General features: G+C 54.5%; 1 protein-coding gene across 2 annotated transcripts in view; it reads right to left on the bottom strand.

Annotated features, from left to right (window-relative positions):
• Positions 1–16,135, bottom strand: part of ITPK1 (inositol-tetrakisphosphate 1-kinase) — a gene marked incomplete at its 5' end in the record, with an annotated part of 213,616 nt that overhangs the window by 39,518 nt on the left and 157,963 nt on the right. For both annotated transcript variants that reach the window (XM_082384547.1, XM_082384548.1), the window contains one exon: positions 5,636–5,753. In XM_082384547.1, coding sequence (XP_082240673.1) covers positions 5,636–5,753 — 118 coding nt within the window. The remainder of the gene's footprint in view (positions 1–5,635; positions 5,754–16,135) is intronic.

Here is a 16,135-nt window from a genome sequence, read left to right as displayed (position 1 = left end):
CCAGGCCTGGCCTGGCACCGGTCCTCCCTCACACCAGACCCCTCGGCCCCGCCACGTGGGCAGGCTGACACCCGGGGAGCCCCGGGCAGGTAGGTGCCACAGGGCCAACTCCTCACACGCCCACTCGACAGGTGTGCGAAGCATCGTCCTGGTGGGTTAATCCAAAACTCCAGCCTCCTGCACAAAATCGGGGCTGGAAGCTAATCCTGACTCGGGAGTAACAGTCCTTGGGGGGCTACACCCCTCTCCTCTTTGTCCTCCGAGACTCCAGGCCCTGCTACTAACTACCAGCTTCTGCCACGTGCCTCCCACCCAAACCCCGGGCACCCTGTGGGACCAAGGGGAGGAGCTGAGAGCACCTGGGCGCCCACCTCTGGGCCACACCTGCTGCAGTGGACAGGGCCAGACTTCCCCACACCTCCCCCCGAGGTGATGACAACTGCGCGTCACAGACGAGCAAAGGACTCTTGAGAGGGCCAGTGACCGGCCAGGCCGCACCAGTGGGGCTGAGATTTCAGCCCAGGCTTGTCAGTGCCGAAGCTTGTTCTTTTCCATTACAATGTATCGCTGTTCTCAAAAGGGACAGGACTTTTGTTTCCTCAATAACCACACGGGGCAGAGACTCCATGACCGAAGCAGGGATCTTGGCTGGACAATGCCATCGCCTGGACACCAGAGGGCACCCGGGGGCAGTGCCAGCTGGCGGTGCAAGAGCAGCAGGGCCAGAGCCCACACTGCGTCCATCGTGGCCTCGACCCCTCCTCGTCAGGCCGGGAGCCAGATTCGGGAACCACTGGCTAAGAGGACACCCAGATGGCATGGGTTCAAACCCCAGCTCTGCCCCTAGTAGCTCTGCGGCCTTAACCAACTAGATTCGATGGGTATCAGTATCCTCACCGCTACGGGGTGGTAACAGTAGTGCCTTCCTCACAGGGTCATCGTGAGAATTAAGTCAGCTAATACAGTGCTTGGCATGCAGCTAGTGCTGCCGGGGTGCCACCTGAGCGCTGACAAAGCGGCCCTAGAGGAACGGTGACCTGCAGGCGCCACAGTACTGGGGACACAGGCGGACCTGGGGCCCAGGCCTTGACTCCAAGGCTCCTCCCGCTCTCTGCTCTCCCACCCACGGCCCTCCGGCCCCCTCCTCTGAGTGAGACCCCCCCGACTCGACCACACCCCCCCACCCCGAGGCAGCTGCCCTGCGGGAATCATGTCTCCCAGGCTCTACGGAATGTCATTTTCTCTTTGCTTGGTGTCTACATTACTCCATTTCAATCCAGCCTCCAAACGGCCTGCAAGATGAGCCCTGATTAAATTCCCATAAAACCACAGGCAGAGACGCTCGATCTGCGGTGTGCACCCCCCGTCCCCAGGGAGGCCCGGCGTCCGGATGGCCATCTGTCACCCCCAGAGCGCATGTGTGGGAGCTGCCGGGGCAGCCACACCTCATCGGCAGCCGTCTTGGAAGGGCTTCTGAGCCCTTTGCCCTGTGGCCTGAGACCCTCCACCACATGCTGTCCCCAGGGCCAAGGACACAAACCCACAATCTCCAATCACAGCCCAGCTTTCTCGCCCATCGCTCCGGCCAGCTCAGGAGCCGGCTAGAGCCTTGCCCAGGATCACTTGGCCTAGGGCGGCAGAGCCAGGCCTTGGTCTCGGGGCTTCCACCTCTAAACCCCAGCCCTATGCGGCAAAGCAGGTGCCCACGAGAGAAGAGGCCTGCAGATGCGTGTCCAGCAATCTTGGCAGGTGACGCAGCCTCCCGCTCCCCGCAAGCCGGCAGCAGGCAGTGTTCAACTTCTGGGAGGCTCCTGTACTTGGTTTGGATTGGATCCAGGTTCAGTGCCATCTCTGCCTCTGGTTAAAGGGTGTGGGTGCAGCCCCGCCCAGAGGCAATCACCTGTTAGGGAAACCTGTGGCCCAGGCACTCTGGGGTGGATCACTCCGTCAGCCTACTGACCTCATGTTGTATGAGTTCCTACTGACCTCATCTTGTATGACTTGTTATGTGGAAGGAACATGCTGCTGAGGCCACCCCTGGCCAGCTGGAAGGGGAAAGGTCATTCCAAGAGCCATTTACCCATGGCTGCCACAGGCAGGAACCCACCTCCCGGAGGGGAAGGCGGACAACCAGTTGTGCCCCAAACTCATCCTCCCCGTTCTGCCATGGTGACGGAGCTCCCAAATGTTAGTTGGCCACATGGTTGCCCAGAATAAAGACCACTTTCCCCGATTCCCTTGCAGCTCAGTTTGTAACTCGGTTCTGACCACTGAGGTATGAAAGAGCATCTCTGTAGCTGCCAGAATTTTTCCTTAAAAGATACCCAGGGCTGTTTCCTTTTGCTTCCTTTTTCTTAGTCCCCTCTCCATCTTAACGTCTAGACTGTAGATGTGGTGATTGGAGTTTCAGCACCACCTTGGACCAAGAGGGCCACACCAGAAGAACAATGAGCTGGGGGAAGCCTAGGTCCCCGCCATCACTCGCCAGCACCGGCCAGCCTTCCTCTGGGCTTTTACGTGAGAGAGAAATGAAGTCCATCTCATTTAATCCACCCTCCAGGTCTCTGCTATGGCAGCAACTTTGTCAGCGGGTTTCAGACTGACACATCTGCAGCCGGAAGGACCCTGCCTCCCCTCCAGGCTCTGAACTAGGAAAAGATAAGCTCTGGGAGTGTGGAACTGAGACGGGGCCAACCACGAGGAACCGCCCAGGTCCTCAGACAGGTGAGGCTGGGAGCTCCGGGCAGCAGGCCTCACCTGTCCCCCACACCTGATGCTCTGTACAGAGACGGATGGCCCGCCTGAGCGTGGACCCTCGGTCCAAGGGCTCCGCCTGTTAGCCCTGGGAGACCCTCCCCCCTGTGCCACAACCCACCAGCCCACCCCCAGCGCCGAGCAGGGAGCCCTGTCACCTCCCTGCAGCAGCCTCACCCACTGCCCTGTCTTCTGTGCAGGCACCAAGGCTCTCTGAGGACAGGGAGAGCCACGCTGGCACAGGGGTGGCGACAACTCCAGGAGTTTCTGCCAAGCCCCTTCCCCCAACACAAAAGCGGTGTCACCTGGACTGCTGTACTTGCGGAACTGAAAGGGTAACTACGGCCCTTTACAGCAGGCCTAACAGGGCTGCGAGCCTCCAGGAATCGCAGGAGTGCGGCAGGGCAGCGCCAGGGATGCGCTTCCCAGAGCAGGTTCTCGGCATCCGCGCCAGGAGCAGCCTCGCCTCTGGGAGGATGGGGGGTGGGAGCCAGCAGTGCTTCCGCATGTACCGCCCCGGGTGGGCAGGAAAAGGCTCCAGGAAGTCCCAGCCTCTGCCTGCCCTCCTGGAAGAATACCAGCCCGGCTCGGCGTGCACGATAAGGAAAATCCAGGGTGCAGCGGTCACGGCCCACCCACACAATTCCTGCTGGCCCAGGACCAAGCCGGTCTTGAGAGTTTGGTCAACAAGTTCTCACTGGGCCCCCTAGCAGGCAGCCCCTGAGCTGACCTCACCTGGGTTGGAGCTGAGCGGGGTCTGTCTGTGTCCCGCTGGGGGCCAGTCACCAGCACCTCACACCTGTGGCTGGGTGGGAGGTCACCCTCCCAACAGTAACAACCATCAAACTCTACCTCTAGGCCGCGTCTGCACCGCCTGTCTAAAATGTATTCTCATCTCCTCACTCACCAGCTCACATACCTTCAAAGGCTGCTCTCAAATGGAGTTTCCCAACTGCCCAAGGTGTCCGAAGCCCCCCCTCTGACCGATGGTCTGCAAGTCCACACAAGCACCCCACTTCAGCTCCCTCCCTGCTTCGCTCACACCCCTGCCCTGTCTGGGAGGCTTTCGCCCCCTCGGTACTCACCCCCCAAGGGACAGCCCTGCTTCCTGTGCGCCCTGCGGTCCAGCCCGCTGAACACGCACGCTCACACTCCAGGCCTGGGCTCACCCTTGACCCCAGCCCTGATTCTCTACCCATGAAAATGGAGACAGGCTCCAAGATCCAATCCAGATGCCTCGGCGCTTTCCAGTATAACAGGAGCAGGAACAGTGGCTCCCATTCCTGGGTGACCCCATACTGTCATCTCCTGTCCCTTCGCAAATAGTTGGCATCTAACACACACACTTCCTGGGAAAAGGTGGATTTCCTTTCCAGAATCAATGTTCAGCCAAAGCATCACTATAGATCTTCCTCCTCATCTGGGGGTTCTGGTTCAACCCAGGGAAGGAATGCAAAGGGAACGGAAGTTGACACGGTCACTGACCACTCCAGACCCAAGGATGGGACGATGATAGCGTGTTGAAAAACCCTGCCTGCTTTGGGGCCCCCCAGGATGTCACGTCCACGTTGTCTCCTGGTGACGGCCAGGCACCCAGGGCAAAATGCCTCAAGACCTCTTCCAGGACAGCCAGGTCCACCAGCCAGCTCTTGCACAGAGCAGGTTCCTTAGAGAACTAAGCACTCAGCAATTCTCCTGACCAGGGTCCATGACTGCATCCATGCCAGGTGCTTGCTAGATCCAGGGCTCTCTGACTATGGACATGAGAGTCAAGCTTAGGGGTTAGGAACTGGGGAGCCTAAGTCAGAGAGACGTGGCCAGATTCTAGCTCTGCAGCTTACAGGCTTGTGTGATGTTGGCACACCTGTTAACCTCTCAGAGCCTCCTCTGCAAAGCAGGGAGGATGGATGATCTGGCCCACCTTCAGAAGCACCAGAAGAGAGAATGTAAGAGAAGGCTTAGCCCAGTGCTGGGCACACAGCATGTACCCAATAAATCCTGCTCCTATTATTCCCATGCTGGTCCCGTGAGCCAAAGCACCCACTGGTCCAACCACCACATGAACAACACCTGGGGCCAAGTCACCATCCAGGTCAGGCTTCAAGGCAGCCCCTTTAGGTCACACACATGTGGCCTGGATGGCAGGAACAAGGGCTGCCTCTCCTGCCTCTAAGATGGATTCTCACGCAGCCCCAAGGCCCAGACGAAGCACTTTCTCTTAAAGTTAAACAAGAATCCTCAGCAGGGAACGCCTGGACCAGGGGGAGAACTAGGAGGTTACTGTTAATGTGAATCTTTCCAGAAAGCCCTTCTCACGTAAACAATCACCTTGGAAAGGCAGTCTGACTTCTCTGGAGCTGCCCTGCCCTGGGACATGGGGAGCACGAGTCCTCGGGGGCAGAGGCCGCAGCTGGCAGGAGACGCTCCCGCCTGCGAGAACAGAGCGTACCCCGCAAGGTCCAGCCACCACATTACATATCTCCGTGTGTTTGATTAAAGGCCCTTCAATGTCTCTGTTTGTCTCTTTTGCCCGGTTACATAACTCCACTCGCCCGCCTGCCGCTGAGCTATTCTACACACACTTCTGCTCTCTAACCACTGTGTTATCTGGATACTTCATCACCACTCGTGGGTTTAAGACAACAAAACTTGAAGTGGTTGGAGCCACTCTCCCAAAGAGAGCACCCTAGGGCTTTTACTTCCTAACTCCGCTGGTCACAGAGGGAGAAGGAAAGGCCCTCCCCAGAACGTACAGCTGCTTCCTGGGTCAAAGTGCTTAAAAAGACCGGACCCCCGTCCCTCCTCCCACCCCACGCAATGACCACCTTGTGTCCACGAGGTGGGCCGACCGACACGGATGCTGAGCCACTCACGTCCGTACCTTTCATGTAGGCCTCGATCTTCCGGATGAGCTCATAGGACTTGGACCGGTCAAGCAGGGTTCTGATGGCGGGAAGGGGGTCCAGGACAATGGTCTCAGGGTGGGCATCAATGTATTCCTGAGAGGAAAAAACACTCCGGTTAGAGAGGGAAGACTGATGCTGAAACGAGGGTGACAAGCAAGATTTCATCCCGCGTGCCATCCCCACATCCGTCTCTCTGTTCTCCATCCCCCCCAACAGCCCTGACTTCTGGTTGAGGCATCACCTGGTCTCAGGAAACTGCCTCCACCCACTCAGCCCCACTGGGATCACGTGACTTTGGTCAGACCAATCAGCATGCTCCACCTCCTGGGGCTGCTGGCTCAGGAGAGGACATGTGACCCGAGTCCATTCAATCAGAGGCAGGCTCAGCGCTGTTGCTGGGAATGCTGGGACAGGCGCACTCTCCCTCCCTGAGGACAAGAGGAAGCTGGGAGACCGGGCAGCTGGGAGCAGTCATCCTGGGATCTGAAGGAGAGAGAGCTGATGGAGCCCAAACTCAAAGTGGAGCCCAAACTGAGAAAACAGAGCCGAGAAAAGGAGAACAACTCGGTTCTGGTCAGCTTGTTCAACTCCTGGATAAAGCCTCACCTGAAACCCGATCTGCTCCACGGGTGGATTATGCTCAATGAGTGGCCAGCACCCTGCACTGATAAGGGTTCTGAGGCAGGGCTGGGGAGAGTGGGATGCCAGGATTCAGTAGGTCTGTGGGAAGGTGATGAGACACTCGCCATGGGGCAGCAACCCGGCCCGCAGGTGCTGACTCCAGTAAGTGCTTATTAATACCCATTAGCTTCACGGTAGACCATGGAAATGCAAGCAGAACTATGATAAGATTAGCCTTTAAGGAAGTTACAATCTTCTTGGGGAAATAACATTAAGGCACATGAGGAACAAGAAACCATTATTTGCAATGTAATTCAACAGAAGACAGAGCAAGATTTTTCCAGGAAAAGAACTCAGGGATCTTGGGCCACCATGAGACACCTCTGTGATTCCAAGAGCTCCAAGTCACAACAGGGGGCTAGAGCAGCTTGTCAGGAAGACAAAGTAAATGAGAACCCCTCTGGCTCTAAAACTCCATGATTCTATGGACACAAATGGGGGATGCTGGAGTAACAGGAGAGGGGCTCAGAGACAAGGCTGGGTGTAAGGAAGGCCATTCACTAGCTGTTGTTGTTACTGTGGGTTGAATTGTGCACACCCACCCCCGGATCTGTTCAAGTCCTAACCCCCGGTCCCTGTGAACGTGACCTTATTTGGAAATGTCTTTACAGATGGAATCGAGTTAACATGCGGTTATACAGGATTAGGAGGGACCCTCATCCATTAACTGGTATCTTCAAGACGAGGCAAATTTGGACACAGAGACACACAGGGAGAAGGCTGTGTGAAGACGAAGACAGTGACCGAGCTCAGCTACAAGGCAAGGATGGCCAAGGACCACCGGCCACCAGCAGATTCCCCCTCAGTCTCCAGAAGGAACCAATCCTGCAGACACCTTGATTTTAGACTTCCAGCCTCCTTAACTGTGAGAGAATGAATGTCTGTTGTTTTAGGCCACTTAGTTTGTGGTACTTTGTTACGGGAGCCCCAGGGAATAAATACACCAGCTTAATTCACCCCTCCCCGTCCATTCCACAAGATCTGTTTGTGAGGTCAGCAGAGGCCAGGAGGAAAAGCCATAATGCTTCTCTTCTAGTAAACCTTATCAGAAAAAAGAACGCTCCATTTGGGATTTTTTTTTTCCCCTGGTGAACCTATTTTGGTTCCTAGTAATCATTTTTAAGAGCTCTCAACACAAAAGCCAGAGATTTATATCTACCTCTCTGAAATCTGTTCCTGCCTTGTGTTTCATACCAAAGTAGCTGGTTATGAGCTCATTGGTGTCTTTTTCTCTGGATGTTTAAGAGAAGTCTCCGTCCCTGAGGGGTGGCCAGTGCACACATCTGGGGAGGCCTTCTTCCCATCCTCACACCTGTGAACTCCACAGGGCCTACACGCTCTCGCCGCAGAAGGTCCTCTCCCAGCACGTACATCTGCAGACCCAAATGCAGAACAGAAGCTGCCTTCGCGACTTCCTCCTCCTCCTGAGAGCCTGGCCCGCTGCCCTGCTCATACAGAACAAGCAGGCAGCTGACGCAGGAGGGCCCACGTCTGGCACCCACAGGGGACGTGGGAACGAGGTGAGAGATGTCTGTAAGGAAGGTCTATCCAAGGATATACCTTGGATAGGTTCTCTCTCCTACAGCCTCACTTCGGGGTACCGAACCTCTCTGCTGCAGGCTCCCCAAAGGGAACTCTCCCCATCAGCACTGTTCCTTTACCGGAGCTTGTTCCTTTGAACCAGATCTACGCTGCCACAAGAGCATGTCATTCGTGAGACCCCAAGATCGACACATACGACCGAAATCATGTTAACGTCCTCGTGTTAAAAGGTCATCCGCTCAACAAACTTCACAGCATCCACGGCGCTCAGGGCATCGTGCAGGGTGCAAACAACACTGGACGAATGACAGCCTTCTAGGTTTTCCCCTACCGCATCTGGCCAATGAATTCACGTTCTGGGCTATGAACTGAAAGCACTGCAATGCCCTCACCACCCCCTGCCAGGAAGCAGTGCAGTACAGAGGGGAGAGCAAGGGACCGAGAGCCAAGAAACCCAGTCTCCCGCTGTGATCACCTGCCGCTGTCGCCTTGGGCGAGCCATTTGGTTTCTCTCGTCTCAGTTTCCTCTCGGTCTGTGAGTTGCAAGTATAAGTTGGAGAAACCTAGGAGTAGTGTTTAGGAGGCACACTTCAAGGCTACACACGGGGCTGTTCTAGAACAGGACGGGCAGCCACTGGTAGAGGCATTACAGGTAACGGCAGGGACACACACAAGCTCACTGCTTTCCTTCAAAAGGAAGGCGACATCAGAGACGTTGCTTCGATGGGCTGGCCCAATTCTCCCCCAACCACGGAGGTCCAGTAAACCGTGACCCGCCCTCAAATATCCCCACCGCAGTACCGAGAAGAATGTCCACATGGTTGCCAGATAACACAAAGCTGGTTCTGGTTCCACTTTTGTGCATTAGGGCAGCGGCCTTTATAGAGAGAACTCAGACTCATTAAGACGTGAACTGAAGCCAAAGAAGCTAGAAGAAACCAAAGGGGGGGAAGATGTGACAAGCAGGCACCAACAAGCTTTTGAGCCGGGATGAAAGCATCAGAATTAACAGAAGAATTATTCCTAAACATGATCTCTGTTGGGACGAGGACAGAGAGGGCAAAGAAAGAGTTTTTCCAATCACCCCATTATCCACAAGCGGATTTTCTTCCAAGCCTTTCAGTTTATCTATTGTATCGCAGGCTTCATGCATTTTTCACAGGTCTCTTAGAATTACCAAACAAATTGCTGGAAGGGTGAGCGCCCTATTACTGTTTTATCACCACTCGGAGGAAGAAAGGCCCAAACCGTCTCCACGGCAAATGGTAAACACATGTTCTGTTAGACAGCCTGCCTCGAAACACCTAGAAAGGGATCCTGGAAGTTAACAGCGAAGAGCCTGGCTTTAAGCAGCTAAAGCAAGGGAAACGCAGAGATATATAGCTCGGGGTCAGCAGGGCCAGGAAGAAGTCTAGAGAATACTGACAAAGGGGCACAGATGGGCCAGATGCCCCACCACCACCACCACCAAGGCCCATGGGGTGATGACGCCAAGAGGGGCACCGGGCCCTCTGCTGGGCTGGGGAGGAGTGGGCAGGGGTCAAGTTTTCCCCACTGAGAGTCTGAGCCGAATGAGAGATGAACCGAGATGAACATGAGAGATACCATTTCCTCTGCAGTTCCATCTATGGCCAGGAAAGGAGCAGGAGTGGGACACAAGGATTTGCTCTCAGCTAACAGAAAATGCAGGTGGGAGTCCCAAGTTCAAATCCTGCCTCTGCCACCTTGTGTCTGTGAAGAAGAAACTGGAATTAATCTCTGACATTCCATTTCCTGTGTGTAAACGTACATTTTGAATAAAACCTATCTCAGGGAGCTGCCATGGACGACGAGGAGATGACAATGACAGATATGAAAAGAGTTGGTAGGGGGAGTTCCCTGGTGGTCTAATGGTTAGGACTCAGCTCTTTCACTGCCGTGGACCAGGTTCAATCCCTGGTTGGGGAACTGAGATCCTGAAAGCTGCACGGTGTAGCCAAAATAAATTTTAAAAAAAGAAAGAAAGAAGAAAGAAAGAAAAGAGTTGGTAGACACAAAAACAAAAAGGATTCTCATGGTTCTGCAGCACATGGACTCAGGGCCCAACCCGACCTAAGATCTCTGAGGCCGTTGTACCCTGCTCTGCCTGGCAGACGGGGGGGCGGGCCACCTCTGCACTTGGGGTGAGCAACCAGAGCGTGACACGATCCCCGGCCCAGGGCAGCCGAGGCTGCAAGGAGCAACCCTCTGCAGACAGCTCAGGTCCTGACAGAGCCCAGCTGCGGTTGGCCAGCCCGCTCCTCCCAGGGAAGCAGGAAAGGCACCCAGTACCCACCCCCTGGATCCTCAGGAGGTAACAGGGCTCTGGCCCACTCCCCCAAAACACCGCAGGTCTCTTTCTAGGAAGCGGTAGCACAGGGAGCTATATTCAATATCCTGTGATAGATCATAATGGAAAAGAATACTAAAGAATGTATATATATATATGTGTAACTGAATCACTTTGCTGCACAGCAGAGATCAACACAACACTGTAAATCAACTTATACTTCAATTAAAAAAAAAAAAAGTGGTGACTCATTTTTCAGAGATGTGTACTAAAACAATTTACAGATTAAATATGATGTCTAGCATCTGCTTCACAATAACCGGGCACAGGGAGAGAAGTAGGTGAGGCACAGGTGAAAGCACAGCGGCCACAAGCCGCTGACTCGTGAAGCTGGGTGAAGTACGGGGGGGTGCACTGCAGCACCCTCTCAAGCATTTTTAAATTTTCCAAAACAAAAAGTTTGGGGGGAAATGGAGGGAGTGGGGGAAGTAACGAGGTCCTCCCTTTCTTCAACTCCCTGCACCCACAACTGTGCCAGAAATGAGTTCAAACAGCAACACTATCTTTCAGGAAGGAGCAGGAGGCCGCCACCCAGATGGGAAACACAATGAGAGATTACTCATGGTAAAGATGATAATAAATAATCATAATTGATAATAATTTAGAATAATAGCGGCTACCATTTACCCAGGACTGGCTACATGCACGCCACTGGGTAAAGCGGTTTGCAAGTACTATTTCTTTTAACGTAAAAATCCTATGAGGTAAGAGCTAAAACTATAAATCTCTTAGAAGAACACACTGGTGTAAATCTTTGTGACCTTCGATTAGACAATGGTTTCTTAGGTATGATACCAAAAGTACAAGCAAGAAAAAATGATAAACCGGACATCATCAACAGCAGGAGCTTATGTGGGTCCAGGATGCCACCTGCCTTGGACCTGGAGTGAGGGAGTGCCCGGGCACGGCCTCACCTCATCACGCTCGGGACCCAGCAGCTGGAAGGCTGCCTGCTGGGCCGTGTGCCCCTGAGAGCCCAGCTGGGCACAGCCTAGCCTCTAACCCCGACGGCAGGACTGGGAATTCAGGCTTGATGGACGGCTCTGGAAATCTACGCCTCTGGGGGAAGGCGAGCTAGGATGGAGGAAGGGCCACCACACAGAGTGCTGGGAGCCCCATCTCCTCTCTGGGCCTCAGCTTCCTCTTCTGCCAAGTGAAGGCCAATGCTGGGAAGAGGTTACACGCGTAGGAAGGAGCTGGAGGCCACCAGACCCGCGTCAAATCCTGCTTTCCCCACTTGCTGTGTGGGGACTCTGTAAGCCTCAGTCCTCATCTGTCCACAACTCAGTAGGGCAGGTCTAGAATAGGAAACAGAGGACCAAAGCCTGGGGCCAGCGGTGGGAGGAGAATGGAGAGGCTGGGAGTTGCCTGGACCTCCCACGAATAAGCAGAGTCTCCTACTGGGTCTCTGGGTGGCCGGCTATTTGAAAGATGGCTTCGTGGGTTCACATCCAGCAGGCGCTTATGCAAGCCCCACAGCGGAAGCGAGCCTGATGCCTTGTTCTTGGGGCACTGTCAACCTCCGGCGAAGGCAGGGCAGGGAACAGCACGGCGAATGCTAACAAGGGGCACGCGCAGGGCTGGGTGAGCTAAGCACCGGCCCCCCGCCAAGCATTCTGTGCATTAACCTGCAGCCTGGAGGGAGAATTTCACAAAAATCCTGCTGGCCGGGTCCAGTGGCGGGGGGCGGGGACCAGGTTGGAAGCCATTCATGGAACAGGGGATTGACAGCACCCGCTTTGTTGGAGAAAGTCCATCTCTTGGTTTGGTAACTGGCCTCCTTCCCTCCAGTGGCCCTGTTCCCCACCCCGGGAAGAGAGTGTCACGGGGCAGGACGGGGGCTCTGCACTGGGAGTAGGAAGCGAGCCCACTGCCCAAGGCTGGGGAAGGAGCGGAGAAGGGCAGGGCGGAGCCAGGCAGGGCCGGGCCGGGCCGGGCGCAGGGGAGCGGCGCTGCTCTACTGCTTCATCGGGTGCTCGGTACGCGGTGTACCTGTGTGTAGCAAAAATTCATCAAGCTATTCACAAAATGCACACTTTTCTCTGTGTATATTATACTTCAATTTAAAAAAAAAAAAAAAGGTGGGCAGGGAGAGAAAGCAAGCACTGGCCTAAACAGCAAGTCCCTGCTCTGCAGTGTGGCCTGCCTTGCGCTTACCCGGTCTGGGACTCCAGCCTCCCATGCGGAGTGGATCAAAAGTGGAAAACGGGGGCCCAATTCCACCATGACCACCTCCACGGCCCTGGGAGCCATCACCACCGATCACGGCGGCGATCACTTGGGAATTACAACCACCTTTTGTGCTAAATACCCCCATTGGGACTTCAGAATCCTGATTATCACTTGGTTCTAGAAGTAGAGAAGCATCGGCACTCAAGATGAACCCCACACGCCACGCACAGGAGAAACTCTCCAAGAAGATTCCCAGGAGCGCACGAATCAGGGTCTGTGTTTCAGTTAACACTCAGCCACCAAACGCGTGCTCAGGAAGAACTCAAATGACTTCCTTGTAGCTGTTAAAAATTACTCGCGGGGGCTTTTACAGGAAAGGGGGTGACCTTGGGCTTACTCAGCATAATCTCACTCCTTCTGGCTCCTCCTGAGAGCATGACCGGCACCCAAACCGTTCAGCTGATGGCACAAAGGCTGGCCTTTTAACGAGCTCCTTCCACACCAAGTGGTAGGTGAAAGCCAGGAAGCTTCTAGTTCCTCAAGTCTTGACACCATGATGGAGGTCCTGGCAAGATGCTAGGATGTGTTACTATTATTGATAATTACAACAGGAATAATGATAGCAGCTAACTTTTCCTAAATGCTCACCAAGTGCAGGACAATGTCCTACGCCTTGCAGCAACTGACATTTTATTCCTCACAACAACCCTATATAGTAAGTCCTATTAGCAGCCCCATTTGATAGACAGAGAAACTCAGGCTCAGAGAACCTCAGTACCTTGCCCGGGCTCCCCCAGCTAGGAGGTAGCCCAGATGGGACCTGAACCAACACCATTTGGCTCCAGAGCCCTCTAGTTTCTAGTCAGTGAAACAGGCATGGCAAACCTGGGTAAAAGAAAAGCATCTCAATTCTAGCTATAGCCAGGATCACTTAGGTTCATTCTTTTAAAAAAAAATTTTTTTTTTTAATTTTCCATTATTTATTTATTTACATAAAACAAAAAAGACTGGGTACTTTTACGTGGGCACACAATTACCATGTGGTGATGTTGAACCTTTCCTTAAGCACCAAGTCATGGAGGTTTAGTGGAATGAAAACTATACTGGGAATCAGAAGCCTTAGAATCTTAGACTCTTGGTGTCACTAAATAATCTTGTGACGTGAAAAAAATTTACATTTTCTCAGATCTAAAAACCTTCTTTTAAAACTTATGTTAAAAGGAAAAAAAGTAAGCCTTTCTCATGTTCTGCCAGGCCAAGTCTTTAGCCTAGAGGCCTTTAGCCTGGTGGTTCAGCCCGTGAGGCTGGGCACACTGCGTCTGATGGCAGCACAAGGAAAAGCAAAAAAAGGAAAGGCTGCAGGCCCACTTGCTCCTCCCATCACCCCAGGGTCTGCATCCTGCTTCACTCTTCACTCAAAGGCCCCCAGGGACCACCACACTGGGCCAGAGTCTGCATCTGTCCCCAACCCTGGCTCAAGACAAACTAACACAACTGAAGACAGACACTTCTTAGGAGAGCAAACAAATGGCACGGCCGGACGCCGGAGTCCACAGGGGCCTCTGGGAAGAGGATCCGCATGGCACCAAGGGAAGGACGCATGCCCGACGCGCAGAAGGGCCGCTGTGGACACTGCTGGGTGAAGGAATGGGCCCCGTGGAGGGAGGATTAACACTGCAGCAGTGTCGCCGGCAATCCCACCTTCAGAGGCACAGTATACGCTTCTGCAGAGAGCGAGACCGGTCGCTGGGAGGGCAGCCGCCGGTGAGGATGAGGTCATGAGCCGGGCTGAGCAGAGTCTTCTGGGAAGACAACTAACAAATCCTCTGGGCAGACCACCGAAGCCTGTAATCAACTGAGGCCAGGACCCAATGTCTCTGAGTCAAAGCCTTCCTGGCACCACTCAGAATACCTGCCTGTTCATTAGCGCTTACAGAAAACCACACACCATGGACAGTCCTGAGGAATCCACACTAGGCCCCAGTGCCTTGATGTAACAGTGTGCCAGGCTGCCACGGCCCTAGCTAAACCCTGGCACCCATGGCTGCTCAAGAATCATAGGCCGAGGGTCTAAAGAGGCAGCCGGATCTGGCATGGGGCTGCGCCTGGAGATTCCTGCAGCTAAACCTTGAGAGTAGGCTCCCAGGAGCCAAGAAAGGGTTGTGGCGCCATCCAGTACACACTAGGGGCAGGACCGCTGAGTCCAGCCACACGGGGAGCCATCTGCAGCCTACTGAGCTGTTCAGTGCGCAACCTGTGTAACTGTCCCTGACAGCCAGCCAGCCAAGGCTTTTGCCTTCTAATCACTGGCAGACCACCCCTTTCAGGGCAGCTGTGGCACTGGGGCAGTCCCAACCCCAGCACCAGGACCCTGAGGCACTGTGAAAGTTAAGGCAAAGGCAGAGTCTAGAAATCTGGGTTCAAGTCCTGGAATCACCATTAACTTTATGTGTGCTTCTGAAGGTCACAAGTTATTTGTATCTCAGTTTTCTCGTCTATAAACAAGAGAGCCGGAATAATGTATTTTTAACATCCTTTCTGACTTTAAAGTTCTAGGATTCTTTGATTCTGTGACATGATGAACAGAGAAAGAAAGCTCTTTGGGCCTGATGGAGCCAGACTGCTACATGGGAGCCCAGGGCCTGCTGCCCTCGAGCAGGTGCACAGCACTGTGACTGCACAGGACAACCTTGGCAGGGCGGCAGGACACAGCAGAGGGAAGAAGGCCAGCAGGACGGGCGCACGAGTGACAGATAACGGCTCCACGTCGGCGACAGACACCCACTCCCTAGCTCAACCAAGCCCATACACACCCTGAGACTGTCCTCTGCAGTCACCAGATGACTCTCCAGCCCTCACAGACTCAGCCTGGCGTGTAGACGGCATGTCCTCACCTACTACCGCTTCTCTAACTCTCCTCAAATGGCTCCCGGCGAGAGCTGGGCTTCCCCACCCAGCAGACGCCTTGGTCTTAATCAACCCTCGTTTGTATTCCAGAGAGATCTCAGGTGTCTGTGCGCCTAGCCTGAGGCCTCCCAGACAGCATGAGACCAGGGAGGGTGAGAGCCCCTGATGGACGTGTGTGTGTTTGGGAGGGAGGGGGTCACCTCTTCAGCCTCAGAGCGGCCACATCCCACCCACCCTCACTGGGGGCTCGTAAGTGGACAGAGATGCGGGGGTGACTGGTGATAACAGAGTAGAGCAGGGCTGCCATATGGGGGTGCAGGTGGGAGGGGGGGAAGAGGAGAGGAGAGAGGGTTCCTGGAAGCCAATGACGTTGAGCCACAAAGGGTCACAGGCATGGGACACGTGAAAAGACATTCCAAAAGCAGAGGCACGGGGTGAGGGGCCCGCGTGGCTAGGTGGACGTAGGTGAAGACAGGCGGGAGAGGCAGCTGGAGACAGACCAGCCAAGGGGCTTGGACTTGATCCTAAAGCAATAGGGTCCTGAGGCGGGGAGTGACGAGCCAGCTCTAAGTCTGGCGGTGACCCGTCTAGCAGTGTGCAAGGCTAAGGGGCCGAGCTCGGAAGGGACGAGGCCTGGGCAGTGTGTCAGGCGCAGTGCTGGCCTTGGGGGCACGTGCGCCGGGCTTCGCCGTTCAGAAAGGACTGAGATGCTGCCTGACCTTTGGCACAATACTGTCTCTGATCTGGCAGAGCTGCTGAAAGGAAAATGACGATGCAATTTGCCCCTCAGCCTATTTTGCTCTTC

The sequence above is a fragment of the Balaenoptera borealis genome (assembly GCF_965194805.1).
Source record: "Balaenoptera borealis genome assembly, chromosome: 3".
Lineage (NCBI taxonomy): Eukaryota > Metazoa > Chordata > Mammalia > Artiodactyla > Balaenopteridae > Balaenoptera > Balaenoptera borealis.
Note: the sequence above shows the minus strand (reverse complement) of the source record. Positions and strands in the feature narration are given on the sequence as shown.